At 40.3% G+C, this 14,234-nt stretch overlaps 1 protein-coding gene across 1 annotated transcript in view; it reads left to right on the forward strand.

Moving 5' to 3' along the window:
* The first annotated feature begins 944 nt into the window (after window positions 1-944).
* lck (LCK proto-oncogene, Src family tyrosine kinase) overlaps window positions 945-14,234 on the forward strand; it is a 15,137-nt gene continuing 1,847 nt past the window's right edge. The window contains exons 1-11 of the mRNA XM_037747313.1: window positions 945-1,203; window positions 2,932-3,044; window positions 3,608-3,668; window positions 4,486-4,576; window positions 5,793-5,891; window positions 6,015-6,118; window positions 6,442-6,591; window positions 6,691-6,843; window positions 9,026-9,205; window positions 11,485-11,561; window positions 14,051-14,204. Of these exons, the coding sequence (XP_037603241.1) occupies window positions 2,937-3,044; window positions 3,608-3,668; window positions 4,486-4,576; window positions 5,793-5,891; window positions 6,015-6,118; window positions 6,442-6,591; window positions 6,691-6,843; window positions 9,026-9,205; window positions 11,485-11,561; window positions 14,051-14,204 (1,177 nt within the window). The 5' untranslated portion in view covers window positions 945-1,203; window positions 2,932-2,936. The remainder of the gene's footprint in view (window positions 1,204-2,931; window positions 3,045-3,607; window positions 3,669-4,485; window positions 4,577-5,792; window positions 5,892-6,014; window positions 6,119-6,441; window positions 6,592-6,690; window positions 6,844-9,025; window positions 9,206-11,484; window positions 11,562-14,050; window positions 14,205-14,234) is intronic.

The following is a 14,234-nucleotide window of genomic DNA, read 5'->3' on the forward strand; positions in this document are numbered from 1 at the left end:
GTGCTTTAACGGAAAAAGAGTGAGTTCAGGTGGTTTCACCAAGTGAGGCTTAATCTACGATGTGTCTTCTACGAACACACACATTTCTGTGCACTTCCTGTAAGGTTTGGACTGACTTCCTGCCAGTGCGCTCTCTGTAGCAGCAGCCGTTCACCACAAGGAAAGAGATGCGGCCCACAGCAGAGTTATCTGAAAGGTAAAAAAAAAGGTGCTACAGCGCAGGCTTTAGAGTTGTTAACAGTCTGAGAGATGTGTTAATTCACGTCCTCTCAGGGTTAAATGTGACCATTCAGCAAAGAGCTTTGGTTAAACATGGCGATTCGTAAGAGAGGGTCAGCCACTGATTGACCTTTGTTTGGTTTTTCCCTCTGTGGGTGTGATATTCATGACTCAATCTATTATTTTTATGTCGGACTTGGTTTTGAAAACCAAACTCAAAGTCTATTTTTAAATGGTTTGTTGGCCACAGACAAAACAGACAAATAACCGCATGTGTGACTGACAAAAATAGCCTCTTGATACTTACAACATGGGGCCTGAAACCACTACACCGGGAACTTGACTGTCCCAAATCGCCAAAACGGTCTTTTTTTTGTTTGGCGTTTACTTTAAATATGATAAATTATAATGAATTATAATACTGCTAAGATTAGTCTGATGCTCTATCTTATCAATTACTCTCTTGCAGGGTAAATTCTTTGGAATAACCCTGGACCGCCATCTCACCTTTAAAGGTCACTAACGCACAGATGTTACACACAAAAGTAACATATATAAATATAACTTCACAGCCTCCTTTTTTTTTTTTTAACTGTATTGGAAACATGTTTGGGAAAGGTGCTGTCCTGACCCCTTTACTACCATGAAGCCTGTAACTGTTCGCCCTGCTCACACACAGCTGCACGACGAAGCACCTGTCAGAAGCCTGCAGAGCAACCCTCAACGTTTCAACGACAGGAAACTCTGAGTCGCTCTCCTCCACTCCTCCAAGTGTGTGTGTTCAGACACACATCAGCACGTCTGCATTGACTTAGTTATAATAAGAGAAGCGAATGATGACATGTTCACACTTGGGCTCCTGTTGTGAAAAACAAACTTATTGTTAAATAGTTCTGGTACAAAAGATAACTATTTAATAAAGAGTATCTCTATGGCGGCACGTGGAATCTGATATTGTTGGAGAGGCATTTCATATTTCAAGAGGTAAGTTTCAAACTTGTACATTTATCAGTGTTACATTAGAATATAAAGAAAGAAAAGACTGTGACTAAGGTAAACATGATAATTTCCCTTTAGTTATCATATGTGTTATTATATAAAACATGATACATAAACCAGAGGGGTTGTATATATTTGGAGTAGAGTCTTTTGACTTTAATGTAATACATGAAAAATGAAGGTTTAGAGAATAATAATGTCTACACCCAGAAGTAATGTCCAATTAGCGTAAATACATATTTTGTTGTTGCATTATTTTAACATAAAGGCTAAAAATGAAACATATTCAGTTACTGATTGTGTCATCGTGATAAAAATCTGTATTACAAAAAAAGACGGGACCGTACAGGAACAATAAGAGGCTTTCTCATTGTAATAAAATATGCATCTGTATCTTATTAATCTATTTTTATTATAAGTTTATTATTATATAAACATTTATGTGCTTTTGAATTCATAGCTGTCACACAAACATGTCTATATGTGATAGATAATGTAGGTGACGGTGACATTTAAAACTAATTTTAATGTGAAATGTCGAAATTGGAACAAAATAGGTGCTGCAACAACAACAAAAAAATCCACATACAAATCTTTTTTAAATATGTAAATCTATTTTTTTTTGTTTATGTTCTCAGTGCCATTTGAAAAGGTATAGTTTATGAGCTTCACTCACAATGCCAAAAATGTGTTAGGTCTTTCTTACAGCCCTCACACGACCATCTACGTACTCATAATACTTTGCAAACAATAACAGTCATCAGTATTTGTTTGGAAAGGCCTTCAGCTGCAGATCATAAAAAGAAGAGGGTAGCCCCTCAATGGAAAATGCTGACTTTGTTTGTGTGACTCCCTGATTGCTGGCCAGTATGCGTAGGAGTGCTGATAATAAAATACCCTAGTGGACTCCTGTGATTCGTTCCTCGGGGGTCTCAGCACAGTGGTGGGTTGTTATTGCCGGGTCAGGCCTCTCCAGATTCTTCTCACGGCTCTGAGCCTTTGGGACAGGCGGCTGCTGCGATTAGCCCACTGACCCTGTTCCATGAGCGGCCCAATGGGAGCCAAATGAGCTTGAGAAAGCCAGCTTGTACAGTGCACCCATGTAAAACACAATACGGAACACGCGCCACTGGATTATACAAGATTAGTATTATTTTTTATACAGTCTACTGTTCAAGTCTGAATACTTGTGATTTACAATGATGTAAGTGGTAGTAACAATGTAGGTATTTGTCACAGTTCTGGATGGGATTTTATTAGACTGTTGTGTGAAGATTTATATGGCGTCAAAACAGTGCCTCAAATGAAAGCTTTTACACAGCTCTTAGTTTCCAGTCTGATTCACCACCGAGACTCCATTTTGAGGCGAGGCCCTCAATCACATCCGATTAAAGGAGTTTTCGGAAACGAAAAACATTTTGTGTCTTCTGTTAGTTTCAGCCACTTACAAATCTTAAAATGCAATTTTTGTTGTTTTTTTATGTCTTGTATTACAGTAATTGATGTCTGTAATTCAAAATACATTGCCTGATACATAAAAACTGTCTTAGAGAGACATTTATTTGAGGGCACAAGCTATCTAAGATGACAACCAAAATAAAAAACACTGTAAATAGAGAATTTTTGCCATTAAAATACGAGTAATCATCATTTTATGAACATGTTGATGCCCATAATACCTTTTGAAAAATAACTCAAACCTCTAAATTGCAGAAAAGATGGGGTGTAACTGCAGTTCGGATTACTCTGACAGCGAGTGGATTGAGAACCTGGATGAAATGTGTGAACACTGCAACTGCCCCATACCTCCCCAGTCATGCAATCCCGTAAGTGTCTGTGTACATTTTGTATGTGCAGGCCTGTACTTGTGTTAGTACATCACATGAATGAGTATCTGTGTGTGAGTGAGCTTCACATGAAAGGGTTTTGGTTATAGTGTGGTTGAATGTGAATGACCACTTGGAGAGAAGGTGTGAACATTTCATGGGCTTCCACGATTAATTTGATAGAAGAGAAATACAATCTGTACAAAAAAATATTCCAAAAAAGTTTTATAACTTACGTAACTGCGAGGGAAGTTCTCTTTTGTGTGTGTGATTAAATGGGAGCGTAATTATTCCCCCAATGCTGTTTGTTTCCTCTGCATGAATAAGATGTCCCATCAGATTAGAAATAAAGGAGAAAGCAACCTGTGGGTGCCACAGTACGTCGAGACATTTTGTCTGGGAGAAAAACTGTTATCGATGACATCTGCGTAGTAATAAACCAGAAATGTGCATATGTTTTCCTGTGAATGTGACATGTGATAGTGCCTGGTAATACCGCAGGAATCTTCTTTTGTTCTTCGGAAAGCTGAATTTAAGTCTGATCTTGTTTTTCCTCTCATCAGTACACAGACCAGCTGATTCCATACCCATCACAACATTCACCTCCTACATCTCCTCTACCAGGTGACAAGATACTGTATATATTTATGTGTGTTTAAGAATCTACAGGGAAATTAGTAGTAGTATAATGTGGAAAAACAGAATGGCAGTATTAGGTTAATGAAGTGCAAATATAAAATACAAGTAAATATTAAGTGTGTGATAAATTTACAAGTTTCAGGCAGAGTGTCAACGTATTATTGAATACATAAGGAAAAGATATTTAAAATACATTGGAAACACATTAAAAAGCTTTGTATTTTTCCTTTATTCCCAGTTAAATTTAAGCTTATTTCACATCTCAATGTATTGCTTCTTTCAACTTCTCACTTTCTCACTGAAATCATTCTAGTGTATGCATTTTATATTTTCCTCGCCAATATCCTTGGAACATTTCCTATTCCCCTTATTTTTTACATAAAAATGTGACTATTTTTCTCTATATATTATTTTTTTTTACAAAAGTTGAAATTGCTTACCTCATTGTATGATTTATGGAACACTTCTAACTTATCAGAAAGCCAATTTAGCCGGATTTGCTGGCTCGGTGGCCCCACATCCCCCTGTGTCCCATCCTGTATTTGATTTTGTACACCTCACCTTCAGCCACCATATCAATAATGAGAAACCATCACAAATTTCACGCTGAACAGAACACTAAGCAAGGACTCCCACTCTCTCCATTCACCGTTGCCATCGAGCGTTTAGCAGCAGCCATTCGTCAAAATATCATTCAGCACATAACATGACATTTTATTCTACACGGTCACATGTGAGTAAAAACTGTTCCCAATGTATTTCACCTACATGTTATTTAACAAAAACAATATTCCTCTTGCAGACAACCTTGTGGTGGCCATATACAGTTATGAACCCAACCATGATGGCGACCTGGGATTTGAGAAGGGAGACAAACTCAAGATCATCAACAAGTAAGCTGCTGATTAACATATATTGAAGCTTGGTAAAAAGAATTCTAATAATATTTCAGCCCCAGACCACAATTCGTATCCTATCATCTCACCCACATGGCACCTGGAACTTCATGTAGGCCTACTGTAAGTGTGTCAGACCACCATAGAATGTATGCAGCAAGATAACCCATGTGCAACCTGGCTAGCTATGTTAATTATCATTTACAGCTCCAAAAATCAAACCCGGGTCTTCAAGGTAACCCGGCCGCTCCAAGTTCAAATTATTTCAACTTTGACCGTAGCTGCCGCTGACCTTTCAAAGCGCAACCAGTGAGATAACAGCTGTATGTGACACAGCCACTTTTTGATTCCTGCGCTGCACTTAGCCTCTGCAAAGTGTCCACACTATGCTCTGCGCCCAGCTATTAAAAACCTGTATAACTAGCAATTAGATGTAATGGCTATTATATTTTATTCTATTAAAAAAAACAAAAAAAAAAAAAAAAAACGTGGCTCTATAAATGTGAAGAGCTAAAGAGGACTGGTTTATTTGGTTTTATTTGGTGGCCCAGCAAACTCTAATGGAGTTTCTTTTCCTTCAGTCATGGTTGTAGTTCCCACCGTCCATGTCCTCGGTAATATGTTTGAAAATTTTGAGGAGTTACATGACATGAAGAGGAGTTACGATTAAGCATACAACACATGTTTTTATATTTTATTTTTTATTTTTAAAGTGGATTATAATATCTTTTAGATTAAATTTCTGGGTTTTTTGGGGCTAAATATAGACTATAGACTAAATATATTAAATTAAATTAAAAATAAATGTAGTGTTCTTTATACCTGGCACCAGGCCAAAGTAGTAAAGTAAATACTCAGAAAATTGTACAGAATTTAGTTAGTGGCTGGAAAAAGATTTCTGTGAAAATATGATAACTAATTTTGATTTTAGGGAGAATTATTCCTCTGATAACCTTCAAAGGTTTAACAAGCTATAGCCTAATGTGGTGAATATTGTACATAGCTTGTAGCGAGCATCTCTCCTGTCTCCCTTGTAAGACATTTGCGGCTCATTTCATGCAGTGATCATTTACAAAGAACACTTTTGCCTGTGTGTGGGGGGTTAATTGAAACTGCTTTCTGAAAGTGTACTCATTCATCCCGGGAAGTCTAGACGGCTGTGAGGTGTCACAGATATGTAAACTCATTCTTTGCTGTCTCTTCTGACACCCAGGGAGGATCCAGAGTGGTATTTGGCAGAGTCTCTCACCACGGGCCAGCAGGGCTACATCCCGTACAACTTTGTTGCAATGACCACAGTGGAGACTGAACCGTACGTCATACAGGAAACATAATCGACACCATCTCTTATACCATGCATGCCGTGTCCCGGTTGGGGGGGAAGGGAAGTGGTTAGCTCAAAGTGTGATGCATATTGTGTGTGTTTTTGCTGCAGGTGGTTCTTTAAGAACATTTCTAGAAACGAAGCCATGAGGCTCCTCCTCGCTCCTGGGAACACGGTGGGCTCCTTCTTGATTCGAGAGAGCGAGACAACCGAAGGTGATCTTTTTTGTCATCACGGCATTGACTCATATACAGTCTACACATAATCAAACTTTCTATTTCACAAGGTGGTTTCTCAGCAGTATGTTTCAGTATGGCCTTCCACTGTTACATTCGCTTAAAGGTGCTACATGTTTAGACATTGATGTATTTGTTAAGTGAGATAACACCCAAAAGGACTCTATATCACTCAATCTTGGTTTTACTGGCAGTGTTCCTACATACTAATACACTACAAACCCCACTATATGTGTCATAAATCAATATTTTCTGTACTGTAAAGTAGTCTCACATTAGATAATGCTTCCTCTTTGTTCCAGGGTCATTCTCCCTATCAATCAGGGACTTGGACCACAACACTGGCGAAGGAGTCAAGCACTACAGAATCCGCAACATGGACAACGGTGGCTTCTACATCACGGCCAAGATATCCTTCAACTCGCTGAAGGAGCTCGTCCAGCATCACTCACGTGCGTGTAGCTTGTTGAAGGGGTTAATCAAGATGCCTGTGGGGTCTTTATCTGAATGATTTTTTTAAACCTGTCTCCTCTTTCTATCGTCGGCTATAGGTGAGACAGACGGGTTGTGCACGAGGCTGGTGAAGCCGTGTCAGTCGAGGGCGCCGCAGAAGCCATGGTGGCAGGATGAGTGGGAGATTCCCCGTGAGTCCCTGAAGCTGGAGCGCAGGCTTGGAGCGGGACAGTTTGGAGAAGTCTGGATGGGTGAGTGACAGAAAAGATGACAAGGGGATATGCTATGTAAAGATATAGTAGAGTAATGTCTACCTGAGCAGAGAATGAAGTCACTATCCCTCTGTGTGTTGTAATCATGGATGTATAATATGAACTTGATACCATACCCCAAGATAGAGCCTATTCAGTCTAAGGAGAATTGCTCGCTTAGCGCGTATACAAAAAATATTTCTAGCTTCCGGGTTTTCTTTCGGGGTCCACTGAATATGCGCGTATTTGTTTCTGGCCCCACTCGCGAGTTCCCACCCGGCCCATAGACTTTATATTGTGATGACATCACAGATGTTGAAATCGCTTTTCTTGGCTTGAGGAAAGTTTTACAAATATAAAACCTCCATGGAATAAAAATTCATAATAGAAAGGTCAACATTTGCAGTTCCTGTCAACAGTTTTACAAGCATCTCTTTTGCAATGGTGGTCTATGGGGAAAATGCTTTTTGGGCCGTGCGGAGGCAATACAAATGCTCCCAATCTCGCATTTACCTTTAATTTCAATAATTTAAGTGTTGCTTTTCCACTTTTTTGCAGTTACATAACGTGTAAGAAGTCCAGTTGCTCAATCAAGTTGTGGGCAGACAAAGCCTTAAGCCAGGGTTTTTTCTGCAGCGTATGCAGAACGGTTTCCTCAACACAGTCTTAATAGTAGGCTTGTATGAGCTGGTTAACTGGAGAATGATGAGAGGTATTATCCCTGTTATGCAACATCACTCAGACTACATAAATCTAAATTTCCAAAGAGCTCACGGATTGGAGGATTGGTCTCTTGACAAGAAATCAACATGTTTTGATCACGAGGTATATCAGTTGAAATAATCTGTGTCACAACCCTCTTATTATTCAATTGGCAAGCATTTTCCATCCGTATTTGCCAGCACAATTCAACATCCCTGTACTAGAGATAAACATTGCCAACCCTGGAACTTTTCTTCATTTCACAGCCATTTTCTATTTACAGAATCTTCTGCATGTAGTCTGGGCACTGTATTTGTTTCTCTATCCTCATCCAAACATTGGTTCATGGACATACTTGAATAATGGGAGTGACTGTCACTTGATATGAAGTCTCTATTCTTGTTAGTTGACATGAAAATATGCAGAAATGCTTTGAATAGTGAATGTAATTTGATCCCATTGCTACACTTCATGCACGGTGTGAGATGCTCAGCGTGCTACATGACTGAAGACGGAACTGGCTGTCTGTGGGCTTGATTGACGTGTTGATGTGTTAGTGCAACTGTTGTTTGTTTAGCACATATTTGATCACAACTGATGATATAACCACTGTGTTTATGAAAACAAGCTGAGATGAATGCTCTCTTGGTTGACTTTTATATTGAACACAATGTAGTAGTTCTTGTGTCCAAAATATTTTTGAGCCATATGACTTTGGATATCTTCTGACTTTTATTCTAGGACAACAAGAGGTCGACATTTTTGGTTTGGATTGAAATAGCTCAAAAACTATAAAGTGGATTAACATTAAAGATAGGGTTGGTAATGTTGAGGAACTAGCAAGAGTAGGCTATGCTAGATTTAAAAAAATATCCAAACAAAAAACAGAACACAGGTAGACAGGCTGTTCAATCATTCGACGGACTTATTGCAGTTCTGCATTTGATTCATTGATTGCTGTTAGGATGTAGGCCTAATGAGAATTTCATCAAATATAATAAAAAAATGCTTTTAAAGAACACTTTCAATCCTAGCTTTAAAATTGGCGCAAATATTCATGGTACCAAGAGGATGAATCACGATGACTTTGGGCGTCCTCTGACTTTTCTTCCAGCGCCATCATCAGAACGAAATTCCAATCGGTTAAATACTTTGGTTTATAACCAAATACCTGCAAAACTAATGACATGGCACAGTGGTGCAGTGGTTAGCGTTGCACAGCAAGAGGGTTGCAGGTTCCAACCCGGCTTGGTCGGTCAGTTTGGAGCCCAATGCTCAGCCGCCCCCCCAAACCTGAATAGGAATCATTGTGCTAACATCCTAAACTGAAATGGTGATCATGGAAAATGTACATCAGCATGTTAGCATTGTAATTGCATACTAATGTTAGCATACTGATCAAAGCACCACTGTAGACTCTAAGTCTTGTTTTAATCAATGCCTTTCAGAAACCCACTGATGTCTAAATGTATATTTTCAGGTATCTACAATAATGACAGGACGGTGGCAATTAAGAACCTGAAGATGGGCACAATGTCAGTGGAAGCCTTCCTGGCAGAGGCCAACATGATGAAGAACTTGCAGCATCCACGCCTCGTCCGCCTCTTCGCCGTCGTTACCCAGGAGCCAATCTATATTGTCACGGAGTACATGGAAAATGGTGGGTAGAAATGCTCTACGTGTCGCAACATGAGGCATTTTACTAATAACACCAAGAGGGAATTCCAGATATCAGTCAAAAGAAAAGGAGAACTTACTCCCAGGGTATTTCCATGAAATGAATGCTTATTTGAGGCTAAATTAAACAGAAACCCTTCTGTAATCATACCAGCTTCTTTCAGTTAGGAATATGTCTAAGCCTGTCTGAAATGATAATTTCCTTAATCTCCTGCTGCCCCGTTGCCTTGAACACCAAAAGTGATGTCATCATGGTAACGTCAATAGGCGCCTGGAGCAAAGACGGGGAAAGTGTTTTATAGGCAGTGGCGCATCATAGACATTCAGGATCAAACATGTCGATCTGGTATCGGACTAAAGGTGCCAGAGCGCAAGCTTGAACAAAAGACTGGGCTGCCCCATGTGTTTCACCCTTTTCATGAGTCACAGACGGGCGCTCCACTCCGGTGACTCTGTTGAATTAACGCCTTTTGATCACACAACCACAGCTGCCTTCATGTATATTTGTGTTTGATTAAAGATATGATTAGAGATGCACGTTACTGGAACACTATCGTATAATCATCACCCATATGATCAGCAGTGAGAGCACACCTAAATAAGGGAGCTAAGTCATGAGCCTTGCCTCTCCAAGCATGCTGCTCTGCTGAAGTGGCCTGCCTTCTGATATCGGCTATTTTCAGCTCGACGCTCCTGCATTCACCGCTCTGGGCTTAAATGTTTCAAAGCAAACATGAACTTTCGCTTCTTTTCCGGGCCCCTCTAGACAGGTTACTGGTGTTTACTCACCGAGGGGAAGTCTCCTTTGGCTCGTCTGACACGAAGTGGTGTCAAAACAGGAGAGGGTGATTCACCAGGTTATTGTTCACCGAGACCCCTTCATGATACTTGGCTACTTTCCAGAGTCTGTATTACACACATGCATCCACAGACACTCACAGGCATGTGTACACAAACATTGGAACACTGTGAGGTTGTAGTAAACAAACTTTGACAATGGCAGTTTGTTCAGCATCTTTCCACTGGATCTTTCCTTCTTAGAAAACACTGTGAAATCACAAACACAAGTAATAAAATGGGGTCATGGCAACAGCTGCAAACAACTTTCCATATTACAACCCCTGTAATAGTTTATGACGCCCAAACGCAGCTCTCATATGGAAGTGATCCAGCATCTGACTGTTTCACTTTGACCTCAAAAGTCTGTGTAATTCTTTTTCACCGGGAGGAACAATAACAAAATGCATAGAGAGATGCTGTGCACAAACACAGCAACAGCCTTGCAGCTGAATTGAATGGAGTGCCTTTGTATGGTCTTGTATGAGTGGCCTGTAAACCACCAGCAGTGGCTCTACATGAGGCTGCCTCTTTGTCCGGGATCCACGTGTGGACAGGACACAATTGTCGCCTCTGTTGTCAAGAGAAAGGATGGCTCGTAGTTCCCGTCTTTTCAGTTTGTCCCTTTTTTTATCATCGAAGACAACAACGATGGAAAATAACAGGCGTGTCATCTCAGCTTCCCTTTGTGACCTTGACAAAGAGCGCTCCTCTGGCTCTCAGACTTCAAAAGCAGCCTTCCGGCCTTAAGCAGCGGAGCAAAGGCCTCCTCTTTCCTGGCACAGTCATTCCTCTTATTTCCTTTGATTTGACTTGGTTGACCGGTGTGCAGAGGTATTGTTCTGCGCTAATCAAACTCAACACAAAGTCTGCTCTCAGAAGCTATGCATCAACTTGACTGATGCTCCGTGCACTTCCTCACAGTGTTATGTTCCCTGATTTGAAATGCTATTCTGGTCCGACTGTCTATTTATGACTGTGGGGAATCATGATGTTTTTGACCAAGGAAAATATCACCAGTCTTCTGGACGAAGCATGACTTTACTTTTGTTTTCCAGTTAATATGACAGCTTATTGCTTAAAGGAACAGTGTCTAAGTTTAGCGCCATGGCGTGGTTGCAGATTGTAACGAAATGAATACCCGGCCCGTTCTCATTCCCTGGGCGTTAAATACCGAGGCTTTGTCACAGCCGTTGGCCTGTATTGCCGCACCCTTTAGCCTTGGTATGAAAAGCACCGGGCGTTCCATTAACTATAATGTAAACCCATCCACGGCAACAGTAAACGCTTCGAGAAAATGCGCTGGGAGTGTGGTGATGTAGTTTAAAGAGCAAAAAGACACGCACTGGACGGGTGGGATCAATTCATTTTGTTCAGCAAAAAGTGCAGTTTCTGAAAACATATTACTTGAATGTCATTTTACAGGTAGCCTAGTGGATTACCTGAAAACAACGGAGGGAAGCAATCTGCCCATGAACACTCTGATAGACATGGCGGCTCAGGTAAGACATCTCTCTTTTTTTCTTTACTATAAATGTGTTTGTGCTTTTATATCCATACTCCGTTTACCAGATTCCCTATCATTCTTTCACTTCCTATTCTCTCAGCATGATCCTCAAAGACAGGAAACATGGCCACTGTTGTAATGAAGCTTACACGCAACACCAATTTTGTAATAATGACAGAGCTGGATGGGTGTGTGTGCAGGCGTGCACCGTGTGAATTGTGATGAATGTTGGTTTAGACATGTTGGCACAAATAAAACTGTGCTACTATCACACAGTCCGTACAGGGGACAAATTCACCTTTTTTGTCACATCTTTTATCTACTCACCACGGGTGCCGACTCAGCTGAAATGTCAAAATGAGGGCATGGTGACAAAATCTGATACTGATTGTATATGATGCAGATTTTCCGTTTCATTTCTCTGAATTTGTCTTTTCACTTTCATCAACTCTCAGTAAGATGCTCTGTCACAGCTCTGCCAAAGTGACATTGTGTACTGAAACCAATATGGAAGTTAATATAAATATACTATTTAAAGCCTGACAAATGATGAATCTGGTCAGTTAAGCCTGATGTTTGAACAGGTTTGAGACTGCAAGTTAAAGGGATAGTTGGACATTTTGGGAACTACGCTTATTATTTTTCCTGATTCATATAAAATTCTGATGATCTATCCCAATTTAACCCGTTCCAAAGTAAATGCTGACCGTCCCAATAATCAAATGATGTGTTTTTCTACAATAAACTTATTTCCATAATTAAAAGTGATGCGTGGCATAAATAAAACACCATTGGAAATTAATCCAAATTGTATTATGTTTAGACTTGCATCCTCCATGATAGCTGCCTCGTGCGTTGGCCTCTGCTCTTCTGTCACGCCCTAGTAGTAGGTTGCCAGGTTTGGGCGCATTGCACTAGAAATCACCCAATCATGTTTCAAAAACAAAACATAACTTCTCAGTATCTAGAAAAATGAAAATATTTAATGAAAAAGTCCTTTCGAGCCATCTGTCTCAAGTCTAATTAAAGTCTAAAGTCAAGAATATCAAGTCAAAGTCAAAGTCGAGTCTGTCATCAGTGTTATTCAAGCAAGTCTCAAGTCCTCAAATTTGTGATTCGAGTATGACTTGAGTCAAGTCATGTGCATTTTCCAATCTTTATGCTAAACTAAGCTAAGCTAAACTACAGGCTCTTGCTTAATATTAGCAAACAGATATGAGAATGGTATCAATCTTCTTATCTAGCTCTCAGCAACAAAGTGACTAAGAGTATTTCCCAAAATGTTAAACTCTAATCATGCCCACATCGACTTCTTGAAATGTTATATGCCCGTAAAGGAACTTTGACTTAACATGTATGTGGGTGTGGGAATGGAAAACACAACCACAGGAAGACAGAGTGAAATTTCAAAACCTAAGAATACATGAGATTCTTCATCCGGAGTAGGCAAAATTCTCCGACGCCTTAGCTTGGCGTAGAGAGGTAGAGTTTATACAGAGCTTTGTGGTGAACATATTTCACAGAAAGAAGCTTCCAAGCCAGTCGTCACGCACTGATAGCATTTGCGGTAGAAGCGCTAAGCAAGTAACTCTAACCATCATGTGATGGACCATAAAAATTCAAGTGATTAATGACCTTGCTCTGGCCGCAGTATTGGACACTCTGTCCACACCGTTATGCCTGCTAAAAATGTGTATACATCAGAGGAACTTGGGATTTTACTCAAATGTACACTGGCTATAGGAGACTTGAGCGGAAAAATAATTTAATGAATGCAAAGTAAAAGGTTAAAGTTTCTGATTGAATCATACCACAATTAAATGAATGGAATGGAGAGTAAAGAGGCGTTAAGTAAAGCCTGAGTGTCATGACGACGGTAGAAGTTTATGAAATACAGACATACGTACATCTCACGTTTCTGACAAGACCCCAGGGCCAATCGCACCTATGTGATAGATTCTTGTGTCTGAAATATACACCACTGACCCAGCAAAACGTAGAGAATTAGATACATAAACATAGACACAAATGACACAGATGCTTGTTAACTGTGAGTTTCTGTGGAAATCTTGTTGATTCTCGCTGTAGATAGCGTACCTCATATACAGATTGCCCCATGCATTGGGCGTAGAATCAGTTCCCCTCTGCTTATGTAGAAATGACTCATGTAGTATTTGATTGAATCAGAAACACAGTCACTGGAACAATCAGCCCGTCTACAGTAAGGTGAAGGCAGCTTTTAGTATCAGGAAGTAGAGCAGCCACAGCTGTGTACCTGGGTGGAGTATGCGGAGGTAAAGGGTTTAAGGAACTGACCTGTGGAAATGGTTAACTCCCTGGTTTGGGAGTTCACCAAACCAGTTCATCTGTACAACTCACACAAATATTACACAGTATTAAAACATACACAGGTCCTTCACACTCATTTTATGCTTGTACACACACAGGCGTAGGGCTGGTCTAATGATATGCTTCCCCCTGCAGGTGGCTGATGGCATGGGTTTCATCGAGGAGAAAAATTACATTCATCGAGACCTGAGAGCAGCCAATATTTTGGTGTCTAGTGAACTCATCTGTAAGATTGCCGACTTTGGACTGGCACGGCTGATTGAGGACAACGAATACACAGCAAGAGAGGGTAACAAGACCTCGTACAAATCACATATAC

Source organism: Sebastes umbrosus, chromosome 16, assembly GCF_015220745.1.
Source record: "Sebastes umbrosus isolate fSebUmb1 chromosome 16, fSebUmb1.pri, whole genome shotgun sequence".
Classification (NCBI taxonomy): domain Eukaryota; kingdom Metazoa; phylum Chordata; class Actinopteri; order Perciformes; family Sebastidae; genus Sebastes; species Sebastes umbrosus.